The 26,201-nt window shown below is 38.8% G+C and overlaps 1 protein-coding gene across 2 annotated transcripts in view; it reads right to left on the bottom strand.

Annotated features, from left to right (window-relative positions):
• Nucleotides 1–724: 724 nt before the first annotated feature.
• Nucleotides 725–26,201, bottom strand: part of pebp4 (phosphatidylethanolamine binding protein 4) — a 64,038-nt gene continuing 38,561 nt past the window's right edge. For both annotated transcript variants that reach the window (XM_028033849.1, XM_028033850.1), the window contains 3 exons: nucleotides 15,383–15,428; nucleotides 13,688–13,801; nucleotides 725–3,902 (listed from right to left, as the gene is read on the bottom strand). In XM_028033849.1, coding sequence (XP_027889650.1) covers nucleotides 3,811–3,902; nucleotides 13,688–13,801; nucleotides 15,383–15,428 — 252 coding nt within the window. In that variant the 3' untranslated portion in view covers nucleotides 725–3,810. The remainder of the gene's footprint in view (nucleotides 3,903–13,687; nucleotides 13,802–15,382; nucleotides 15,429–26,201) is intronic.

The following is a 26,201-nucleotide window of genomic DNA, read 5'->3' as shown; positions in this document are numbered from 1 at the left end:
GAATTCAGTGCCTCAAAATTGTGACTATTATACAAGATCGCTAAAATAGAATATTTTAAACAGGAATGTTAGACTTCTAAAGAGTATGTACAGTATGTCTCTATATACTGAATACTTGGTTGGGGCTTCTTTTGCATAAATTCCTTTATCAGTGTGGCATGGGGGCAATCCTGTGGTTCTGCTGAAGTGTATTGGAAGTCCAAGTAGCTTTGACATCGGCCTTGGTATTGTTGTCTCTTGCCTCCCTCTTGATAACACTATAGATTCTCTATCAGGTCTGGCCAGTTTGCTAACCAGTCAAGCAAATTTACACCATGGTAATTGAACCTTGGCAATGTGGGCAGATGCCAAGTCCTGCTGGAAAATGAAATCCGCATCTTCATAGATCTTGTCAGCAGCAGAAAACGTGAAGTGCTTTAAGATATTACGGTTGACTAGAAAACACAGTGAACCAACACCAGCAGACGATATTGCACGTCAAAACATCAGTGACTGACCCAGAATGAGAGACCATTTCTAGGTCACCATTGCAGATGTTAATTGGTGTGAAAACATGAGTTTCCAATATTTAAGTCACAGAATGTTGGGTTTTAATTATCCTAAGACATAATCACCAAGACTACAAGTAATAAAGGGCTCAAAATATTTCAAACAAAATATTCTAAATATTTCAAACAATGAAACTGCTTGAGTTTCACTTTCTGAAATGAATGGCACAAAATAGGACATTTTTTCCATGATATTTTATTTGTTTAGATGTACGTATACAGTGATTTGAAACAGTAATTATACCCATTGAACTCTTGCACATTTTCTTACATCACAGAAAAGTGTATAGTTATAGACAATGATTCAGGTTTTTTGCTGTGTTCCACCCACTCTATTCTGATTCCTCGAAATAAAATGAAAGTATTAACAATGACCTCAAAAACACATTTATATAGTAAATAGAGTCAATTTGATTGTAATTCAAGTTTAGTCTCAACACAGCTGACAGCCTACTTCATCAGCTAGAACATTATTGAACAAACAGAATCATTAAGACCAAGGAATAGGGCATATGGGCCATAATGATACAATAAAGATGCTTTTCTTAAGCAGGAATAGTGAAACTGGTCAGAGTTGATAGGAAGATGGATGGAAGAGAAACAGGAAATTCTGGAAGCAAACCTGTTAGAGGCTACAAAAGACCGGAGACTAGTTCAAAAGGTTCACCTTCCAGGAGGACAATGACCCAAAAGAAGACAGAGCTATCTTTGAATGCTTTAGAGGAATAAATAATAATAATTAAAGAACATTTAACATTCACAGATGGAAAGCTGGTTGAGATAAATCCCAAAAGACTTCCTGCTGTGATTGCAACAAAGGTTCCTACAATATATTGGCTCAGGGGGGCTGAACACAAATGAACAGTTTTCAATTTTTACACAACAAGGATTTTGAAAACCTTGTATCATGTTCCCTCCACTTCAAAAGTTACAAACTACGTCCTCTTTAAAACTCCACAGACAAACATTAAACTTTGTAGTTCTGACATGAAAAAAAATTGGAAAAGTAGGAATACATTTGCAAATAACTGTATGAATCAGGTGCTGAAACGGTACAGGTGCAGGTCACCCACATGTATCATAGATTTGTATAACCACAGATGCTAGTAGAGTTTAATGAATGCAAAAGGAAGCAAAGTACTTTTCGCACAAAACTAAAACAAATGAAAATAAAATTAGAGAAGCTTTTGGCCACACATTTGTTGCAACTTTCCAATAGTTTCACCAGAAGACATGTTAAAGGTCACCTTCTTTATGGGGTTTTATATGATGAGATGAAAATATGTGCTTAGATAAAAAAAAAAAAAAAAGATTCAGTTACCCAGAAACATGGATGAATGAAAGAAAAATTTCACTCTGAGACAGGACTCAAATCTCCTGAGGAATTCAAACTGCATCCAACATGTGCAGTTAGATATGGAAATATAAACTGTATGAATATTAACTGATCAGATGTTCCTCTTAAATTCATTCTAGCACAACTCTCAACAAGGAGTAACTCAGAAATTCTCTGGTGAAATAATTCTTAGCATTATCTTGCATATTGGACCACTTTTTGCCAATGAGACAACTGATCTGATTATAAAAATGATAAACTACGGTAATATTGACTTCAGTAAAGAAAATCTTGAAAGCCTTATTCACATCATCAGGGAAAGTGAGAAGCGTATATACTATCCAGCACTGAACTATAACTGTCAATTTTTATTAATCATAAGATTTAACTCTTGACATTTGGAGTAAAAATAAACACGTTCGAGGAAACTGAATGGCAAAACCCAGCTGGTTTGGCAGGATATCTCTAAAACATAAAGGAGAAGGAAAAATGCACAGTGCATTTGGAAGTGCACATCTTGGCATTTCAGTCTTGTACTGATGGATTCAAGTAGGTGTTTTTTGGAAGAATGCTCTCCTACTTGGCATGCTTCACAATGAGTGTGGAATTATCCTCCACTTGCCAGTTGTTAGAAATGTGATTTTATAAGTCAAATAAGACGAGCAAATCAAGGTCAGGAGCAGCACTCGAACCGATGGGTACTTATTGTGCGTTCAAAAGCAGTGGGTTTTCTCGCTTACTGTGGGCCCGTGTGTATTGTTTTGGTTGTTTTGTTTGTGAACTTGGGTGCTTTGACTGCTGAGTCTGGGAGGCAAACAAAGCACATGCTGGACAATTGATCAATGATCTTCCAGAGTTCATGGAGAGGGCACATTGGGGGTTACCAAGGCTGGCTTATCCACCAAAGGCACAAAAGCCTCCTTTACCTGCTCCTGCCTATCCCACTGATGAGACACCAAACCAGGGTCAATGAAACCACCAACTAAAGATTGATCATCAGAACATCAAAGTCACTCATGTAAATCCACCCTTTTTCAGACATCTGGGGTATTGATACAAACACTCCCGGGAGGAGAGTTGCTGGTTAGAAACCAATATTCTTCATGGGGGCGGGGGACGGGAGTCTGACCCATCCTCTACAAAGACCTGTAAAGTCTGTAGAGCATTTTAGTGTGGATGGGTTGAAAAGTTTACCCACACCATCCTCTGCAGACCTGCCAGGTGAGGCTCTTATGCAACTCTCTCAAGTTCAAAACGGGTTCATTGTCCTGAAGTTATACTGAAGGACACATCGAAAACTCAGCAGCTGCTTCTTCAGATAAACCAGATACCTGAAAGCAGCTCATTTTTTCCAGTCGGGGTGAGAGTGGTCAATGGAAATATGATAAACAATGACACAAACAGCAAGTTCCCTTAACTTGGTGCATGACAGGCCTGACAGCCCCTCCCCCTTGTCCTGTCACTCTAGAGTATTTTAGTTCAAGTTCCACTGCAGCATCCGGCTGAGCTGCGGTCTTAGTTTCACCTCCCACTTCCTTTTTTTTGGCCCTGACGTGTTTCCGGCCCCTGAATTAGAATAACTCTTTCCACACTAAGTTGTGATATCAGGGCCGTCTTCCTTCTCTTGTCGTCTGTGTTCGGAAACTATTAAGAAATCCCCAGTGAAGTTGAAATCTATCTCCCAAATCCTTTGCTCCCAACCACGAGACCAGAGATACGGGGCGACATCAAAAACCCTTCAGCTAGAGCAACACAGAGAGGAAATATCTCTTGAACTCAACGATAAGATAGAAGGTGGTGCAAGCTTTGAAGAATTTCTACAGTTTAATGCATGGAAAGCAGGGAAACAATACAAATGAAGAAATAGTTTAGTTTGTATAATTGTACTGTTGTATTCTTATTCTGATAGAAGTATTTGAGCATCCTTTAGTCCTTGTAGTTCTGGGTGAGAAACTGCAAGGCAGCCACTGGTTCCCCAAGCGTAAACCTTTCGACGAAGGCCTGAAAATCCCATTTACCTGGAGGTGCAGAAGACACAAAACACAGATTTTCATTAGCATTTAAGCAAAAGAATTGAGAGAAAAAAAACTTAAGGTTTGCTTTCAGTCCAGCAAAACACTCCAGAAATGAGCTGTACTCCGAGTGCACTCTCTGGTGCATTACGAGAGCATTTCTTCTGACCACTTGGTCTGTGTTTAAGGGATCTGAGGCCTAACTGAGCAACACATGGCTCTGGGATGTGAGTCACTGAGAACAGCTCTGCTGAAAATAAAACATGTTGCTGTAATGATGGAGGTGGGAACGCAAGGACGTATTGGCAAGAAGATATGATTCAATCGCCTGGACTGTTTTTTTTCTCTTCCCTCCCCTTTTAAACAAACACCAGACGGCCATCCGGCTGGTATGACAATATCACTTCTAAGATTTTGACAACCACTGATTCCCTGCAGTTTTCCCTCCCTTAACAAAAAAAAAAAAGAGGACAAATTCACAACTATGATTCCAAGAAGAAAACCCTGTGTGCTTTAAACTTGCAAACTTCAACAGATTCCACAAAGAAAGAGTGCATGTCTGCATCTTCATATGTCTGCATGTGCATCAGACAATGCTTTAATGCTTTGTACTGTAATCCAGGGAATCGGGGACATTCTGGTATTTCCATGTGTGTGGTAATTACACTAACAGCTGTTCAAGGATTGCCTTGGGAAGTTGAAAAAGCCAACTTCTGAAATGGTCCAAATCCATAGAGAGAATGGACTCAGACAGGGGTCAAATCTCAATATGCCTGGATTAAAGAGAACAAAAGTCATCTTTAACATCCTGCTTCATCTGATATATATGGTGTCACTTTTCAGCCATCAGACAGCAGCATGCATTAGAAACACACAATGATCTAGCATAAGATTATCATCTCTGACAGGTGAAATGAGAGCCATTGATTATCTTTAATACCAAAATCTGTTAGTGGGTTGAGTATTGAAGATTTTAGATACCCTTCTACAAGTTTCTCCCAGTAGTTTGCTGGGCATTATGGTTCATTCCTCCTGATAGAGCTGATGTTACTGAGTCAGGTTTGAAGGCTGCCTTTCTCACACACACCGTTCAACTGTGGTGACTGCTACAGAAAAAAGATGACTTTGTTGTTCTTATGCCAATTTGATTGAGGACATAATTTATTTGGAACACTAATTTTTAAGAAAGTTTTAAAGTTGGCCCAGGCTCAGAGATGTTACTGAAATATTTCCACATGGTTTTCCTTTTACATCACGTTACTTTTTGTGAAGTGACTTTCCTGTACCAAAACAGCTTCACTTCATGACTCAGCCACCCCCTACTTCACAGTTTGGGTTATTCTTTTTTCAGGCTTGCAAACTTCCTATTTTTTCTTCCAAATATAACAATAATCTTTATTTATAAACAATTCAGTTTTTAGTTTCATCAGACCACAGGACATGTCTCAATGAAAATTGCCCTTCTATGTATTTGCAGACACTAATCTTGCTTCTTTTTGTCTTGTTTATAGAGAAATAGCTTCTTCCTCATTGAGTGGCTCTAAAGCTCATGTCTACACTGTATGTAGGCACTCTCATCAATTCAATCCAATAATTTCAATACAGCAAATTAAAATTATTTTGTTACTCCTGACTTAAGATAGTATAAATTCAGTCTGATTTAATGTGAAATTCTGAAGGGAAAAAGATAGTCTTTTTGTGTGTAGAGAAATATCAGGTTTAAACTATATTAAACAGAAACTGTACAGTTACTCCTCAAAGTTGATGAGTTAGAAGCAGAATGTTAGAACAAGGATTTGAGCAAATTTGACAAGTGTGACTGTGTTACTGGCTACACGACTGAATTAGAGCATCTTCAAAACTGCAGCTCTTCCTACTGGAAAATAGATTTGCAGACTGGTCAGACAAAAACACACAATAAAAAAAAAACGAGTCCAATTTTGAGCAGGCAAAAAAGTCCAGAGCAGAAAAACTTATAGTTTTTGTTTTGCTAAGCAGAACAGTAGCAACAGCAGACACAAATAAAACTAATATCCAGGTTATGGACAAATGAGCAAACCAGGCAGTGATACAAAACATCCAACCAATAAAACTTTAAAAAAGGTCCATCATCTGAGCTGAGATTTGAAACAGAAGTAAAGATATTGTTTTTATTGTTGCAACAATATCTGAATAAAACAAAATTCAAGCACTACAATCTACATCACCAGCACCATTCATCTGTGAGGGTTTAGCAGGGACCCTCCTTGAGCTTTCAAGGTGTTGATCTAAAGTCACATCAGAATACTGACTCAACCACAATGGACCCATGATAATGCTTTTCCCCATTTAGAAGGCTTAGAATGGCTGTATCATTCTCAAATTTAATGATATTCATTTTTCCTTGTTGAGACAGTCACTGGTTTACAGAAGTGGGATGGGAGAACAACCTTGTTGTGTTTCTGGTCTGCATTACTCAGAATATGTGAAAAGAGGTTCAAAGGAAGACCGGCTGTGAGTCATGGACTCACTATTGCAAGTGGCGAGCAAAGCAGATGAGTTGCTAGGTCTTATTGAAAAAGAAGTGAATACTGGTTCTGATGGAAAGGTGTCACAATACACAATTCATTGTAGTTTGATGCTACATAGCTCCAGATTAGTAAGCATGCTCCTACTGACCCCTTGTTCTTCACTGAAGCAACATCTTTTAAATAATATTAATATTGAACATGATTAAATTATACACAGTAGGCATGCAAAAGAAACATGGACATACAAAATAAAAAGAAAAGAAAAAACATTTAAGGGAAAGAAACATGCAAGAGTTATTTTTTTTCTATTTCTACATGAACCTTTAGCTTGAACTGATAGTGTAGAAGTAAAATAGCCGTAACAATGTCAGAGTGAGGTACTTGTCCTTTATTTTATTTTTTATGTATATATCTAGTGACTTCTATTGTTGTGTACTTTTACATCATGTTGATAGTTGGGTGCATGTGCATTATCTGAGGAACATGTTACACCCAGTTGCACTATAGGTAGAAAAACCTTCTGCCGACATCTTGTTGCCCGACACATTCAAGGACCTTCTGGAGTACATCCCTCCACAGGTCAGGGTTGTCTAAGCAGAAAAGAGTGTAATAGCACACTATTATTCATTTGGTCATAATGTTATGCCTGATTGATGTAGCTCACCATTAACAAAGGCACAAATCGGAAGACTTAATTGATATTAAATATATTCTACATGTTATCTTTTTAATGTAATCATTAGTTCCTATAGAGATCTTTGAAAAGTAAGCAGAAATTGCATTGTGGAGCGATACCTAAACAATTTTTTCCCCAACCCGTCACACTTTTTTAGTTTCAAAACCTGACACTTCCATGTGGCTTTGAGTTCGGGTCAGGTTCTGAGCTCAGCTGGGGGAAAGAGGATGAATAATAACTTGGAGATGAGCAGATGAGTACCTGAATCTCAGCAGGTCATCTCTGTGAATGAAGACTGCCAGCAGGGAGGCCACCAATAATCATGAGAGGGCAATGGAGTCAAGTGACCTGTCTGCATTAAAGGGCATGGCCTCAGCAGACCCTTATGGGTCTGTGCTTCAGTCTCAGATAATGCACCGCCTCTGCAGATCCCCAAACTCCATGGCATGTCCACGACGAGGTCGCTCACCCTCCAGCTACTGCAAAAGGGGAGACAGCTTGGAGATGAACTTTACATAAAATACTGGGACATATCTGACATGTCATGTTGTAGATTTCACTATTATGACAATGAAGCAAAAATACTTTTTCATCTGCGTTTTTGTTTTCTTGCCTTACGGCGGTGTTAGGCAACATTTTCTCTAAAAAGTACTGGAGTCAAAGTCAGGCAGCGATTGTAAGACTCTGCACACATAATCCTGTCTAAAGCTGTGCAATCATTGGGGCTCATTCCAAAAGAAGTAAATTCTCAGTATCCGCTGCTATCGCGCTGGTTGGTACCTTGCAAATGTCTAGACTTACAAGTGACCCTAAAATAGGCTGGTGCTTGTTTGTAGTGCAGAGACACGTTTCCGCCTCTCCCATCTGCACGCTCATGGAAAGGACAGATAGTGTGGGACCTGAGGGCGATGTTAGCGTCTTCCTGCCTCTCCTTTTGTTTCCACCTTGCATCTCTCTGCCTGGGTATGGCAGGAAGATCAGGACTGCTGCGAGGTGACAGAGAACTGCTACATTTAGTGGTGTGGGCGGTGTCCCTGTTAAACCTCTTACACTGTCTCAGATATACTCAAAATCCAGTAATCTTTTTTTCTCGCAGTAAAGTCAAAGGAGCCATATCAGAGTAAAAGCCTGACTGAGGTTCTTATAAAAATAGATGCAGGAATATTGCAGTGTTTATTTTCAGGATGAGGAACTTTGTTGCTGCCGGGATTCAGCCACAAGACAATATCTCTGGATGTGTGGAAAACCGCTGGAGAGGGATTAACCAGGGAAAACTCAACATGCCTGTTGATTTTAACTTTCAATGTGTTGCAAGCTTAATGCTGTAGATTGTTAGATCTGCGAGGTGAACAAGTCTAATTTTCCAGGGAATACCCAAATCACCAAACCTAAAGTTGTTTTTACATTAAAATAAACCCAAAACATCGAACTGGTCAACATGAACAAGCATAGAAACTCCAAAATTCAACTGTTCAACATAAATCTAAGCGAATAAGGATGCATTTTCCATTATATCAAATTGTATTTAATACAGTACTTAGGACATTAGTACAATTAATGGCAACAGTACTGAACATACCAATTGTTTAAAAAGTAAAAACTGAAATAAAAAAGTTTTATTTTTTAGTACTGTATATACATTTACGATTTTCCTAAGTTTCTCGTTGTGACATAATTCAAATGCAATAAATTATCAATTAATGAACTAGAAAATTAGTTACATGTACATGATTTTGTATTGTAACTGGGTATCTGTGATCTTGTAGTGGGCTTGCAAAAGAGACAAACCTGGTCAAATAAAGTTCGGTGGATGGTATACCAATTTTGAATTCTTAAACAAACGTTAGGTTGTCTTTCCTGGTTTTCCCAACTACTGCAGGTTGTCTTTGAAAGCCTTTCCTTACCAGATCTCATCACTGAAAGATGTCAGTCAGGAAATTTAAATAGATCTGTGTACAACACTTGCAATTGTCAACAAGTGCATCTCACCAGAAATGGAACTAGGAACACAACGTTCCTCCAAAACTGATAGGAAATGCGGAGCCGAGGCTGCCAGGAGGGCTGTGGCAGCACTGAAAGAGCAGCAGGACTTCCTGGCAAAGACTGGCTGTTCATAACATTTGACAACAATCTCTAACATGCACTGTATGTCTGAGCTATGGGGCAAATTTTCAGAACCAAGTCGTCTTTGATGGGGGAAAAAAAAATCCACCAAAAATGTTTGAGCCCTCCTAGAGTAAAAAAGATCAATTCACTCATTGTGAAGTGAGATAAACATTCTGTGAGGTTTTGATGTCACCAAAGATGCAGCCTGAGCTACAACAAAGCAATTTTGATTGAAGGATATTCACATGTTCTAGTGATCCAATCAAATCCCAGATCTAAATCCAACTGCAAATCTTAAAAATGTATATTCACAGACTCACACAGACATACTGAAAAAAACTACAGGACAATGTTCATGTAGGGATACTGAATACAGATGTTTGCCACAGTTGTCAAACTTTTATTTGCAAAAATAATAACACTAATATTAATGAACAAGCAATATTTTCTTTCCTTTTCACAACTGCACATTACTTGTTCAACTATCTCATTAAATCCCAGGAAAAATAAGATTGTAAAAATCCAATGAGAAAGAATGCCTTCCAGGGCACCGTAAAAGCCACAAAATTGTATTTTAAAAAAGTTAAGTTTAACTTGTAACCTACTTCCCCATGTTTTTAGTGCATGTAATTTAATCTTGTGTGCTACTTTCTCATTTGAAAAAGAAGTGAAAGTTCTGATCTGACCTAAATTGATCAAGTTTTATAGAGATGCACATATTTGTGCAGATCAGCTATAGTGAAATTACTGTATGTCCTTGCTCTTAAATGCAAGTGTTAAAAACGTAAAGCTAAGGATTACTCTATATGCTTTTGATAAATGTTTCACATCAAAGCTCTTGAGTTTAAAGACTTAAAACCTTTAAACCAAACCTGTCAATTTCAAGATGTCAAGATGTCACTTTAAAGCAGCTGACTCCAGCCTAAAACTTGGGCCTGCTATAGCAACCAAATCCTGGCTCTCTTGACTCCTCGCAGCTCTGATTAATGGTAGAGGCTGTGGGTGGGTGGTAGACATGGATCTGCCCATTACCACACTACAACATTGCAAATGGCTTCAATTACTGCGGAGTGTGCTGAGCTGGCAGTACAGGCTCTGGGAAGCAAGATGAGCAACGTGTAGGATCCAGCAGCTAACTCCTCTCTGATCCATTCTTTTACACAACGTGATCGTCACCCTTGTTTTTACAATCCATCAGAAATAAATGAAGGAAAAAGCGGCTGTGGGATTCAAAGCAATGCATTATTTATAGGTTTCTATTTTTTTCAAGCAAATAATCTCAGACCGTTTTTGAGGCTGGCAGATCTGCACATTTAGAGTGGCTGCTAAGGTCAGGAGATGGCCGACTGGATGTGTGAACAGTGTATGTGGAGTGTATCGTGTAAACTGAAACAACACTAGGCAGCCGCTCTCAAGGCCTTGGGTTTTCCCTCCCGGCATTGTAACACTGTTTCCCCTGACAAACTGACATGTCGACACCGAACAGTAGCAGGACATAATAAGGGCTTGCCAAGTGACTGACAAGTATCATGAGGGCTTAAGCGCCCATGCATGCGCCCCCATCTCCACCCCCCTCCCTGGCACAGGGGCAGTCACCAGTCAGGGACAGCCTTCCTGAGCCAGAGCAATGGGGATTCCCTAGGATAACGCCCCTGTGCCCAGTGCCAAGATTGCAGCCCCCTGTAGATCCTTATGTAACAAACCAGCTGTCTCCATCAGTTCACTGACCCACATTCATAACCCTAACCCTGGAGGCAAAGCAGACTCCCACGGTTTCTCACAACAGCCCCTGCTCCACCTCTTAATTGTTCAGTCCCCTCTGGCCAGTGCTTATTACTTAACTGATGGTCAGAGATGAAAAGAAGAGAGACGGCAAATCAAAAATAAAATTGAGTCAATGACTCCACTACTGGAAGTGGAAAACGATCATTAGGAGTCCTCCACCCACGGCTAAATGCTCTCCTTCACAAATCACGTCAATTAATGTCATCGGTTATGAAGAATCCTCTGTGTGTCATACCACATGGAGGGAGGACAGATGCTAATAAGTGAACATACTTAACGGAGGAGGTGGGAGACATGGGATTCCCTCTGTTCTTCTTGTCTTAGTGTGCATACTGCGCACATGGTCGTGAAGGCCAATGACAATACAGCAGATAAAATAATAGAAAGACACATTCAAAACCAAATACAGGTGCCTCCATCCATTTTCTGTACACCCTTGTCCCTAGTGGGGTGCCTAGGGACAAGGGTGCATCTCCAGCGGGTGCATCTTGTTAGGATATAATTGAAAAGTTAATTTGTTTCAGCAGCTTTATTCTAAAAGTAAAACTTGGGTAATTTATCAATTATCAAACGGATATATTTCAAAAGTTTATTTCTGCAAATTTGATCTAAGAAGAAACTATGTATGAGTTTGTAGGCTGACATTTTTTACCGTCTGTACCATGACTCAAGACATCCATAGTCATCCCTGTACCAAAGTGTTCTGTAACATCTTGTTTTAATGGTTACTGCCCAGCCACACTCACTCCTGTCTTTAAGAAGTGCTCCAAAAGGCTGGCGATGACACATCGGAAGCAAACCATCAATGCAGCTGAAGACTCACAATATTATGTATACAGATGGAACTGATTCACACCGACTCCATCCTGATCCACAAGGCCCACTCCCATACAGAGAATAAGGACTCCTACGTGAGGCTGAACTTCAGTTCTCCATTTAACACCATTTTCCCATCAGAAACTGGTGTCCAAGTTGGCTAAACGAGAAGTACCCAATGTGTTTAGAGTGATTTAACAAAAGCAATGCCACAGTAGTTGTCCATTTTCTTGATATACGTGAGGTGGTGCGCTTAAAATAAAGACTCCAGCTGCACTCCATATCTGGTGAAATTGCCACAAACCCTTAAATTTGAGCTTTGCACCTTTTCCTTCCACTCAGCTTTCCAGTAATATGTTTGTTATCCACACTCTGTGAACAACCAGCGTCTTTTGAAAAGACAGTCTTTGGCTTTCCAAAGCATAATAAAGATTCTCTTCTGGACAGATGTCAAGTAAGCGGTCACCGCTATGATTGTGTTATTTAAAAAAAGTCTTTCTTTCAAAAGTGTTGAATAATAAAATTTTGTGGCAAATTAAATTTTTGAATTTCACTAAGAGAACACTATAATTAAATGATAAACCTATATGAGTTTCAGGTTTTGAATTGAATCATTAAAAATAATGTATCTTTTTAATGATCTGAGATGTGTGTGTAAAACATGAGTTACCTTTATTTCTCAACATTCAATCCCATCGCTCTCTTCATATGAGCAGTTATTCTCCCAAGAACTGACCCTTCAAATGAAACATTTGATTATCTAAGAGTGAATTCCTTAATCAAATTTCCCTTGAATAGATTTTGCAGGAGAGAGGAAGTGCGACAACGGGACTTAAACTCATCAGATTAAGGATGGGTGGATCCGCTAACTGCAATTGCTTCAAAATTGGGGTGGTGGGGAGTGGGGTGGGGGGGTCAGACTATTTGTATTTTTTTCTTTTATTACAAACATTATATTTGAAACATTCTGTTTTAACAATGTGATGAAGGTTTACTGAAAATCACCCAAATGTGACTTGGGTGTAGCACAAATACAAAAAAAAGTTCATCTGTTCTGAGATTTCTTTTCCCAAAACTTTAAACATCAAACACACCTCAGCCTAATGTGCTTGGACTGTTTGCTGACAAAGCTGTCAAAACTTCAAACAGCAGAGACTGGCAGCTCCACTTGTTCACCGGCGCCGCGCTTGAAAGTCTCCAACCGCCCCGATCTCCCCTCAAATCATCAACTGTGACCCGAGTAGAACAGACAGGGAGACACGCCTCCTGCGAGCTGCTGTGCTGTTCATCTGAGTGCTGCTTCGCACCTTCCCACTGACTTCAGACAGTGGAAAAGTTATTTTAGAACAAGAACGAAAACAAAAGCTCTGCAGCACAAACAAGACTGACTTCTGAGAGACAAACAAACAAAGATATGGTAATGATATCAACAATAATTAATGTTCAAATTGAACCGTTCGTTCATGTGTACTGACACCGCTGATTGGGGATTTCAGGTTTACCAACACACAGCCAGGCGGACTCATGCAGGTGTGTGTGGGAGCCAGTAATACTCGTCTTGACCTGGTGGGCATTAGCACAGCCGCAGACTCGCTCACTAACCTCATTAACATTTTCTTTGTTGGGTTCATGCACTCGAACAAAAACTGCCCACCAAAAATAACTCCAAATGATGCAACAAAACCTTACAATTGTGAGAACAGACAAAACAAGTCCACTGATGTTCCACAACGTTTCTTTCATCAAGGGAAAGAAAGACTTGTTGTGGTCACTATGAGAGGAAATGAGGAGTTTGAATGTCTTGCTGTAATCTTCAGTAACAAAACGTTAGAATTTACAGTGTTTTAGGATATCGTTGTAGATCACATTTCTGCGATCTAAAGATGCAGAGTGATTACCACGGGAAGACTCCTCTTCAGTGAGTGATATCTTTGTGTGAGGAGGCTGCTCAAATAACATGAACTGGTAACGGTGGAAACCAGTCTTCTGCGGCGGCGTCGGTGGATGGTAATCTGCAAAACAAAGAACCAGAATCATGAGAGCTGGCAATGCTGAGCTGCTGTATCGAATATAAGTCATTAAAAACCCTGGCATGGATTGCTGTTTTTTTTAGATGGCATTACACTAATAGCAGCCGTATATCCATAAAACTCTGACCCTGAATTGTGTGCAATTTTCTCGTACTCGTGTTTTGGCTAATGGCTGTGTAAATATTCTCATATACATGTACGTGCATTTAAGAGATGTTGCCTGACTAATTTATTTTAAAACACAAAATAATAAGTTGAAACTAAATCTGCTTTAAAGAATGGTTAAGAAAAAAAAGGAGCAGCAAAAAGCTTAAGCATAATGTATTTAAAAATCATAATAGTTAGTTTATGACTGTCAAACGTCCTGTAAATAAAATCACCAACCAGTTTATCATTCAAAAATAATGTAGAAGCATTAAAAAAGGAGACATGATTCCCATAACTTGTGCAATTATTTCTTTAATTTAAATAATTAGGATGTAATGAATGCTGCATATACGTACAGAGACAGTTGCAGGAATGCTAGAGCTGCAGCTCAAAAGTGTACTTAATTTATTTTTCTGATTTAGTTAAAATAAACTTTAACTGATATAAAAGAAATGACACAATGAAACACATTGATATATTTTTCAAACAGAAAGGGAGTGGTAAGCTAATTATTTTGTCCTTGGTTGTGTGTGCACATGTTTTCTCTGTCCTTCTGATCACTTGTTTTATTTTTAAAAAACAGTTTGAAGTAAATCAAATTAAGTGGGTTTTTTTTTTCTTTTACAATTAAAACCCCAGATATGCTTACTAAAAATGTTAATATTACAATTGATTGAATAGAAAACACAATTTTACTTCAGATATGTTAACCTACAGAAAGCTGATTCCATGTTCTGTTCAGAATATGCTCTCAGGAATCTCAGTGGAACACCTGCAGATACCATGCCACGCCAAATTATCACTCACTGTGGAAATGTCACACTGGACATCAAGCAACATGGATGGACTTTGTGAATGTCCCTCAAACCCCTGAAAGAATTTCACTTCTGAAACCTTTCAAAGCATTGGTTACCTGTGTTAATCTTGTCAATTTTTTTTCTTGGCTTTTATATGATTTTTGTTCTTCTTGGCATTTTTCTTTTTAACAATTATTAATTTATTTTTGGTCATTTTGCATTGCCGTGTTTACTGTTTCATGGTTATTCTTGTTTATTTTTTGTTAAGGTTATTGTACACAACTTTGGTAAGCTACATCTTTTCAAACATGTACAAATAGTCTTGAACTGATTTCCACTAAGCCTTCTTTCTTCCACTTAACTTTCCTTTTATATCATTAGGTATATAATTCTGTGAATAGCCAGCTTTTTTCTTGAGGGTCATCATTCAGGCAGAGGTTGTCAATGACTGTCAAGTCAGCAGTCTTCCCCGTGATTGTGTAGACCAGAAACTGAACTAGAATCTCATCTAGGGTATTTATGAACTGTAACCCACAAAATTCATTCATAGAAGCTTTAGATAATCTGTTTCCCTTTTTTTACTTGAATAACTGAAATAGATTCATTTTTCCAGTCTTACCAGTAAGAGTCATGCCTTGCATTTCTCCTTTCTCCAGTGAGTAGCCCTGGTAAAGCAATTACATAGTCAGTCAGGTAAATCACAAACAAAAAGTGTTCCTACAAACTAATACTTAGCTGCTAAATGGTGTTAAATGTTGTTTGGAATTTATAAATTTATTTACTCGAAGCTCTTCTGCAGGATAGGGTCACAATTTTTTTGGTTAATTTAAGTGAAACACACAAGAGATGTTGTTAAATCAATGTCTAAAAATTAAGGAACAAACTGCAGACAAAAGACAGTTTCCAAGCACATTAAACTAGTGAGAGGATTTCCAATTTCCCATATTATTAATTGTATATTAATCTCCTGTTGCCTAGAAACAGACATCTTATTACCATATCAGAAGCTAATCATATCAGGTAAATTTCATAAGCCTTTTAGATTTTTTTTTTACCATCTATATGTCATGTTGAACTCCCTTTTTTCTCAGGAAACACACAGAGAGTAAGGCTGTTCACACAGCAAAAATTACACACAGACACGTTTGTTTAATAAACTTGGGTATTTACTACATGATGGCTGCATCCTTGAGTGGGAGGAAAATGACTAAATATGTTGTCTGTGAAATGGCCCCAAACCCACTTGAAGCAAGAATGGAAGTCCCCATCACAAACGAGGAGTGTGTGGTCTGAGCACCTATTAGTGTCCTCGTTTCTCTGCACACAGGCTCCCCCTACAGGGGAACCAAGGTGGTGTGTTACTAGACAGCAATCTGGGACAAAAGATGGACTATAGAGGAATGTTTCCCTCATTTTTCTTCCATTTAAATTGACATTTTGATTTACTTGATGACTTCAGATTAAATGGAACATAGCTTATATTGAGAACAGAAAAAATATTTAGCTTCTCTTAAAGTAGATGGACTAAACAAACTAATATTACAGTATAAACGGAACAGCAAAGTTGACTTGATCATTTTGGTAATGGAGCAACCATGTTTATTTATAATTTTTTTTAGGATTAATTATTTTACATATTTGTACAGATAAATACATACACAAATTGAAACATTTCACATGGAAAATTTATATTTTATTAATTTGTATTTATGATTTCTAATCACATTTTGTACAGAAGACAAAAATATGATTTTGGCAGATATGAAGATACTCATCACATCATGACACATGCTGAAACCTTGTATTAAGAAACATACAGTTGTAATTCAATTACTTCCAAATCTGTTGGCCTTATAACTTTGATCAACATCAGCGCAGCTCAAATCAGCCTGCAAGTGTTACTGAGGATTTCATCAGTACTCAAGCATGTGCCCCTCATTGTGCTCCATCTTATCTATAATCCCATAACGGCTGTTGAGGATGTTTCACAGAAAGTATTAAGTGTTTACTCCAACTGATACAATTCAGAAGATTAGCTTCAGCTGTGAGTATCTTCATCCACAGATCAGTGCGAAAAAAATAGCTTTATTTAGAAACAGCAAGAGTCCTGCAGCCTGCAGGATCCAAACCCATTGCCATAGCAACAGGTAGTCAACATTTTCCCACATCTTAATGCTCAGCTCTCGCTCGTTTTCCCTGGCACCCCTTGGCCTTTTAATTTCAGTAAAGAACACGGAGTTTAAATAACAGCAAATGAATACAACATTGAATTTCTGCCAATTAATAGAAGACAAATCTATAGCAGGCAGCAGAAATACATGTTTACTTATTCTGATAATCATAAGACTTCAAAACAAATTGCAGAAAATGTTGGATTTTATTTATGTTTAGCCAAGCTTGATTTGAGAGTGACGGACTATGTAAGACATTGTGATTTCATGGGCGACGGTCTCTGGGGTCTTCGCTGTGGGGTGTAATATTCCCAGAGTCTGATAAAAATCTACTGATTTGTTGTTTATATTTAAAACAAATGTTTTCATTTTTCATTCATGACTCAGGTATATCGATATAATGTGTGTGTATAAATTTTAGGCTCAAACTGCATCAATGTAGGGCAAGGCCATTAATTAAAATTCATACTTAAAAAATGATTACCTAAGTTGTCAGTCATGCAGACTATTCGACTTTAATTAAATGTGTTGTGTTCTTTGTCTTAAATAAAACTGATTTTATACATGTTAAAAAAATAAAGAGGCAAAACAAACAAATGGGCACTAAAATAACCCAGGTCACAAGGCAGAAAAGATAAATACAGATGCCTTAATTTTACATGTCAATAAAAACAAAGAAAAACTGGCTGAAACATTCTCACTCCATCTTCTTTTCATTGTATTCACTGTTTGATTATTTCATGTTAAACCCAGACACACCCAGACATAAATGAGGTGGGAGGAATTTTCCTCTAAAATGAACAACAGAGGTTTTTTGCCAGTTGGAGGAAGTTGAAGATGATCTTTGTAAGTGATCTTTATGGGTCTATTGTGTAAAAAAAACAACAACAACAAAAAAACAAACCCTAAAACTAAGCAAGCAATTATGGAAAACAGAAGGGAAGACCTCTGGCCCAACACCAAGCCAACTCATCATATTCTGCAGTTTCAGAGATTTTATTTATTAGTTCAGACATTTTTTTTGTTTTGGCACACAAAAAAATCTGCTATGCATAGTATGCCCCAGATGATTTGTACTTTAAAATGATGTGCAAACCATGTCTTCCCATGACAACATCTGATTTGACAATAATGCTGAAAGTGAAAAGGTTTCATTTCATATATACCAAAAAAACAAAGTAAGCAAAGTAGTCTTTTCAATTTCAAATCCTGCACAACATTTTTTTTAATTTTTGCAGCTACATCTATTTCCAAACTCACTCCTGCCAGGCTGTTAAATTGATCCTGTTTGAGATTCAAGAATATCTACCGCTGGACTTGTACCAAAACCAAAACACCATCCTGGAATATCTCAAAAGGGTTGAAAACAAAAGTTGTGAAGCAGTGTGTCTCAGGCCTTGGACACTGTAGGGCAGGTTCAGGTCTTATATTCACATTCATTGTTTTACACGGAGCAGTCTGCTGCCAAAATATGTGATAAGCAGCAAAAGCATCAATGTTCTGTACATTGGGCTATACCAGTAAACTGTTCAATACGACTTACTGTAAAACACTGGGATTTGAGTGAATAAATGAATATATGGCAAACACATGACACAAATATGTTTCTGAGAACATTGTCTTACAATTTAAGGTTGTAGAAATGATTTCAGTTTCCTCCAGTCACATGTTGATGTGCCCCTGGTTGCCTATTGAGTTGTGTATTGGCGTATAAATTTGTGCATTTGTGAATGTAAATTGGTGAATGTGCATGTAGTGTAAAACATTTGAGTGGTCAGTAGGACGGGAAATGAGCTATATAAATTCAAAACATTTACATGGATTTAATCATGTTTTAAATGTAGAGCAAATTCACCTATTTATGATTTGTTTTGTACAGCATATCTAAAATATTTAAAGAAGATGTAGCTTGAGAAACTGAAATACTCAGACACAATGCTAATTGACACTGTATTGACTGGTGTTTGGAAAGCAGCCAATCCAAGAGTGCCATTTGTTTTTGTCTTAGTGCTCATTGGCTGTGCTCCCAGGAGCAGAGATAAGGAAGTTGATGTTAGCTTCTGCAATACTGCCAATACAGTTGTTTCAAAGTCCGCCTTAATGCATATTACAGTATGTGCTACACCTATTAAAATAGAGAGGGTCTCCTGTATTTCATGATCTCAGCTCTTCGCAGGTGATTGTGGTCCCTAACCCCTGCAGATGCCAAGACTCCACTCCCAGGATGAAGGGTACAAAAATACAGGGGTGGAGAACATTACATTTACAAAAATGTTACAGCCTAGTTTTATTTGTTATGATTTTATCCTTAATGATCTCGACATTAAAATTCTGTCAATTTTACACACTCCAAGTGCATCCAAGTGTTTAAAAGCCACATTGATCAAAATGTAGGTTGGACTGTTGTGACTTGCAGCGGACCTCAAGCTTTTTATCCACTGAACTGACTGCAAACAGAGAGTCTACTTAATGTGGCAAGAGAATAAATAATGTTATAATTGGGTTGTTTCTGCAACGACTAATAGCGCTTGCTGCTGATTCTCTGGCACTGGCATGTACATTCGGTATATGTGGCATCTCAGAGTTTTGCCACTGATTTTAAACATGTGATCAAACGTGATCAGAGGAGGTTAGGTTAACAAACTGTAAGTTTGCATCGCCACTGGAAAAACTGGGATCCAGTTGCTCTACTTTCACCATTAAAAAAGCGGTTACGCGGGGCTCAACACACTACATCAGGAAGCATGTTCATTTGGAAATTGCCTTCGAGATGACAAAGCTCTTGCAAGCTGTTGTACATCTGACCCAGACCTCTGAGCCGCTTGAGATGAGCAATCATGGAAAACAGTACCATAGAGTCAAATATGAAAGAGAGCATTACAAAAAAACAAAGAGATTGAATCTATGCTTCGTGGGTTATTTTAAAGATTTTCTTTTCCCAAAAGATCTATTTCTTAGTCTATATTCTGTTTCGTGTAGGTGCAGCCTGTTCATATACCACTGTTGTGTCTCCAGCTGTGGTGTTACACACATTTCATCCTGCCTCTGTTGCTCATTGTGGCAAAGCTTGCTTTTATGTCTTACTGACTGTTTCACACTCTGACTTGAACAAAAGTAAAAGATCTCAAACAACCTACACAATATGAGCAATGAATAACGCTGAAAGTCTAGAAAAAGCTACAGTACATGGCAAGCCTTTTCTTGTGGGTCACGTAACATCCTGACACTGTATTCATGAGCGGTTTCAGGACCAATACTTATAATACATCAGATATAATGAGTAAGATTTCTAGGAACATAATTTATGACAGGCGTAAATTATGAGGCATGCACAGCTAGTCTTTGGGTGGCTAGCAAGGTAATGTCTCTTCCTGTATGAAAATAAACTAAATATGTTACATGACTTGGTAAAAAGCCTCAATCCAAGGCCGGAGGATGAGTGGTGTGTTTGTATAATGTGTCAACATAACTTCCGTTAGGAATCCTCCGACACGAGCCAGTAGGTAGGAGTCCACGAAGAGGCGGTGGGTGGGTGCAGGGGTGCGATTTCAGCAGGAATACCCACTTGCCCAAGAACCCTTCTCTTTCTTTGTGTGGGTGCGTGCTTCCCTTTGTCAGCAAGAGTTACTCATGCACCTCCTTGAATATCCACCACTTCTCCCTCCCTTGCTTAGCCTGTAAACCCACACCTACGACAATCAGCACCCACGTTCTTCTAATGCAGTTCTCAGAGCATCATTCTCCCTTTTACTTGCAGTCAGGCTAACAGACGGGGAGAGAGAGCATGACAGATGGTGTTCACAGCTCTATTTCTGAGGCTGGACTTGTACTGCCACAGCCACCCCCCCACTACCCACCCCCCATCGCCTATTCCGCTCAAGCCAAGTGCTTATGACTACCTCCTCTTCTTCCTCGCTGCAATCAGCCCATTCATTTGCAGGGTTATTGTGAATTAATAGTCTGTGTACTGAGAAGAAACCTCGGGGCATGTGGGTTAAACACTGATGATGACAGAGAGAAATCGTGGGACTTTCTTTTAATGATAAAATGACAAAGTGAAGTTTTATTATCATAAATTTACAAACACAACATGCTAGTCGAAACTGCCTAAAGATATTCACAACTTCTTCAACTGAAAACGTATGACTGAATGTCATTTCTCTGTCATGTTACAACTGAGTGCACTTAGAGCACATGACTTTCTAGTCTCATCTCTTCAGCTTCTCATTGTGATATCTACACACACGTTTAACAGCATTTCAGAGGTGTTCGATGATATCCTTGTGGTTCTGCTTAAATTCAAGCCCACAAACACAGAATGCTACAGAAAACTACCCAGTTATGAGAATCGTCACCAGGTTCACAATTTCTTAAGTACAGCTCATCCACTGATGTAGCGTCACAGAAGGGTAATATTATAACAGGTATTATTAGAGCTGGTAACAACTAAAGGAGTTTCAAAGTCGACGGCTAGTATGTACTTGCAAAGAGTATGTATGATGTTCCTGACAGCTTTTCAGACGGTCACGTGTCTGTGGGTATTATGGGTTGCAGTCCCAGAAACGTCAATAATTGTTGGCTATCACACTCCATGTGCCATAAATTGATGGATTGCATGCAAATAATTGTAACTTGTGAAAGTATTCTTACTCCTTGAACTTTCTGTCTCATCTTGTCGCATAATTCATCACAACTTTAATGTTTGCCACAGGGATTTTTGTGAAAGCCGAACATAACATATATCATGTATGAAGTCGGAGTAGGATTTTCCGACTTTATATACAGTTTTTATTTGTTTTAATTGTTTTTCTTATGTTTAATGTACTGTTTGTTTTATGGGACTACAGATGGAAATGATCATTTTGCTAAATCCACTATATTTAAGACAACACTGTACACTTATAAATGTGCACTGTCATACTTGGAAAAAAATCAATCAATCATTCAATCAATCAATCAAATTTGTAAAGTACTCTGCTGGGCTCCACTTTATTCGGGCTGCTTTGCAGGTGTTTCCACTACTGTTTTTGTTAGCTTAGTACCCACTTTTTTAGGTATTATGAGTAGGGCTGATTAGGTACTCCATGGTAAATAACTACCACCATCTTCTAAATTAATAAATACTGTTCTTCTTCCTGCCACATCCACAGCATCCGCAGCATTTGAAAGCTCAGAATAATCCCAACCAGGCTAAAAAACAGCAACAGCACAGCTCTCTCTTCTTCTGTGGTCTCAGAAAAATGACGACTCATGTTGCACAGTTATGAAGCGCAACACCTACTGTAAGATGTGTGGAGGTGTGGCTTCACACATCTTCCCCAGCTGCATGCGTTACAGGGTTCGGGGAAACACAAATTCCAAGGAGAGCGGAGCAAAGCAGCCAAAGTAGAGCCAGTGGAAAGGGGCATTAGAGAACATTAGTTACAAACAGCATCATGAAGACCAAGAAACACAGCAGGCAGGTAAGGGAGAAAGTTGTGTATAAATCTACAGCAGGGTTAGTTTCTAACACAATATTCCAAGCTTTGAACATCACACAGAGGTCTGTTCTATTGCACGTCTGAAAATGGAAAGACGGAGGCAGAACTTTCAAAGCTACCTGTCTTTCTTGCTACACAGACATGAGCACATCTTCCCAATCCTGTTGTCCCTTCATTGGTTCCTTTTGAAAATGTCAGCCTATAAATGCCTAAGTAGTTTTGCTCCTTGATACCTTCCTAATTTACTTCAGCCTAATCCTCCTTCACAGGCCTTTAGATTAGCCTGGTGCTTTTAGTTGACTTGAAGAGGGTGAATATTTATGTCAATATGTGAAAATCACATATTTTATGTGAAACATGATGCCTCAACTCTAATGCACCTAAAAGTGTTCTATCAGGTTGAAGTCAAGCCTTTGCGCATCCTAATTATTATTTAGATTAGCTGATTATTGATAAATCTGCATTCTATGACTCTGAATGGATTTTGAATAGTACGTCGCTCCTAGATTTTTCTCACAAGCTTCATCCATTTTTAAATTCCTGAAACGGCTCAAAAGGATCTACCCAACTGAGTAGGATAGAGAACTCTATGGGAGATCAGCGGGGCGCGGTAAAATGGTCTGAACAGGAGAGAGAGAAAATCGGTGGGGGAAGTCACCCTTGATTTGCTTCAATGGATCAACAAATTAACCTACTTAACAATAGCCTGCTGGACTAATGGGTTCACAACAGAAACTCATTTGGCTTTGGTAATGAACCCAAGTTGGAAACATAAACAGTCTAGTTATTAACTCTCCAGTCATCATTGAAATCACTTGACACACCAAACCCACAATCCTTTGGTCGTGTTAATCAGCAGGAGGGGACACTATCACTGGAATCACTCACGTAAGAAAGTAGCTACCAGACTCATTATCTCAACCATATATTCAGACTAATTTACATTCATGCAACACACCGTAACAAAGACTTTGAACTGGTTTGGCCATCTCGTTCTCAGAGAGCAGATTGGACCCAACAGGGCAGAGAAACGACCAAAGTGAGAGCAACCTACTAAACTAATTTTTATCTAACTTCGGTGCTGGTCCTTTTAGAGTGTGTGCGTGTGCGTGTAGGGGTGTAAGGGAGTATGGGTGCTGATGAGTCTGTACTTTAGTACTGTTGAGGGAAGCCCAAGCCTGAGTTCCCAAGGTAACAGTCTGTTTGAGAGGGGGCTGGCTGACTCATTTGAAGGGAATCCTGGAACCTGAACAAGGCTGCCCACTCGCCCCACCCCCAGCTTCATCAGCACAACAAGCAAACAAGGCGCTGACATGTCCCCAAATAGGGCTTCCCACTAACGGGGGTGGCAGTGGAAAATCCCTGCCTGAGTATGTCGTCGTTGCAACACACACACCCACCCGCACGCACACGCCCGCACACACACACATCTTTACCATGGCTACAGAGGTTTCTGCCTGCAAGACGAGAAATCCAGAGATTGAAAGTAAGATGGTGTGTACAAACACATGCTAGATTTTGATTAACACATACAGGGATGGCAGAGATGTGAGGGGGCAGGAGAGGAAGTTTAAGCTTATTAAACTGTCGTGACAGAATTAAAATAATATGAGGTGTGAACATTGACACAAAGTAAATGAGCATCAATATCTTGTGGGTGTGTGCATGACGTAGAGGAAGGAGAGAAGGAGAGGAGGATGTGGAAGGAGTAGGTGGACAAGAGAACGAACTCTTTGCCTACTCAATTAATCTAATTATTAAGAAATTAAAGGGAATCAACAGGCGTGTAATTGAGCACTTAAGTGTTTCAAGGTGAGTCTGTTCCCTTGACTTTGAAAGGATGGTGGTGTTGTCGAATCCTTTTGTGAAAGATCCTGACTTTTGGAACTAACTAACGAACCACTCTATATTTACTTAATACAGTGGCTCACAAAAGTATTCAAACCTTTTTTATAACTTTGTCACATTTTGTCATCTTACAACCACAGACTTCAATGACTGCGTTCAAGATTCAACGTGAAAAACCCCCCACAAAGTGACGTGAAATAGTATGATACATGGGTTTTTGACTTTTTATTTTAAAAATCTACAAAGTGTGGCGTACATGTGTAGAACCACTTTCTACTGCTACTGCAGCTGCAAGTATTTTGCAGTATCACTTTACCAGCTTCATAAATCTGTGCAATGATTATTTCCCCATTCTTTCTGCAAAATAGCTTAGGCTCCATCCCATGTGAAAATATTTCTGAAGTGTTGTCAAAGATGTTCAACTTTACATGGATTTGGTCTTTTTATTGAGCTTTTCCATCACATCAATAGACTCTGTAGTTGAACCTAGGCCCCACAACATAATGCTGCCACCACCATATGTGACTCACAGGGTTGTTTGCTTATAAGTGTCAGTATTGTTTTTTCTCTTTAAATAGCGTTTTGCACATGGCCAAAAGGTTCAGTGTGATGGTGCCACTACCACAGGCAAGTTCAGTTTTGACTTCGTCTGACCTGAGCACTTTCTTCCACATGTTAGCTATGTCCCTTGCATGGCCTGTGGCAAAGTTTAAGTGGTATTCTTCTTGCCACTCTTCAGTAAGGCCAGATTTGTGTAATACACAACTTACATTTCTGTCAACAGAATCATGCAAGTAGTTTACCATGGGCCTCTTTGACTGCTTCATGCTTTGTTTGCTCGCCTGGTAAGTTCTTGACAAGGTTTGCAGTGGTGAAATACTCTTTCCTTATTGTGATGATGATTTGAAGTGTGCTTACTGGGATGTTAAGTGCTTGAGATTTTGTTTTAATTAAGACTACTTCATGCTCCGTGGGAACTATTTAGGATTACTCTTTTCTATTCCAACATGACTGCACACCATTATACAAAGCAAAATAGCTCCATTGCAAAATAACACAAAGTCAGCCCTTCTCTTCCAGCATCAGTGTCTGGCCACACAAATGGGCTTCTAAAAATGGCCTTAAATGCACTCCTAAACAATGTGGATATCTTTTCCAAAAGAGTCCAATCTGGTAAATCTGCATAATTGGACCAATATCGCACACAACCCTTTGGATTAAGTTTGGGAAATCACTCAACTCAAACACAATTACACGTGTGTGGAGGCAAGTGAGAAAATACTTTTGGCAGTATGATGTAGATGTATGTTAATCATCCAAAACAAAAGCAACATTTTCTAAAAATAACAGAATAACCAGTTTGGTCTTTAAACAAAAACTGCACACACACAGGCACCAACCCTGCTGTTAAGTGTAGCTATTCGATTTGCTCCAGTCCAGTTACATCTGCTGATAACTCTATAGTTCATTCAGTGTCTTTAGTCATTAACAACTGAGAGCCGGTACAAAGGGATTTAAGAGGCAGAATTACTGTTTTGAATCGTTGGATGTTTAATTCTTCTATTATAATTGAGGCAGCAGGGAGACAAAGGTTATAGTAACTGCTGGAAACCTGTCCCACTTCACAGAAAGGTTAATGAACCTTACAAGTCCTATGGGAGATGGAGTATGCTGTTAATTTGACAAACGTGGGAAATAAATGCTTTTATGCTTTTATTGACGGTGACCAATAGCGGCCTTTGCTGGAATGAAAGGTTTTAGTCTTTTAGGTGCTTTGCTATGAGGCAAAACAATAACGTGGAATGCATTTGTTGGAAGAAACTAAGTACATAATTGTTTGAATAGCAATTTCAGGCCAAAAAGCATCTTCATTATTAATTCCTACTTTTAGGGAACATATACTGTGCAGCAATGCACAGTAACTTGATTTGTGTTATGA

This window comes from Xiphophorus couchianus, chromosome 12 (genome assembly GCF_001444195.1).
Source record: "Xiphophorus couchianus chromosome 12, X_couchianus-1.0, whole genome shotgun sequence".
Classification (NCBI taxonomy): Eukaryota; Metazoa; Chordata; class Actinopteri; order Cyprinodontiformes; family Poeciliidae; genus Xiphophorus; species Xiphophorus couchianus.
This window is presented reverse-complemented; position numbering and strand designations above follow the sequence as displayed.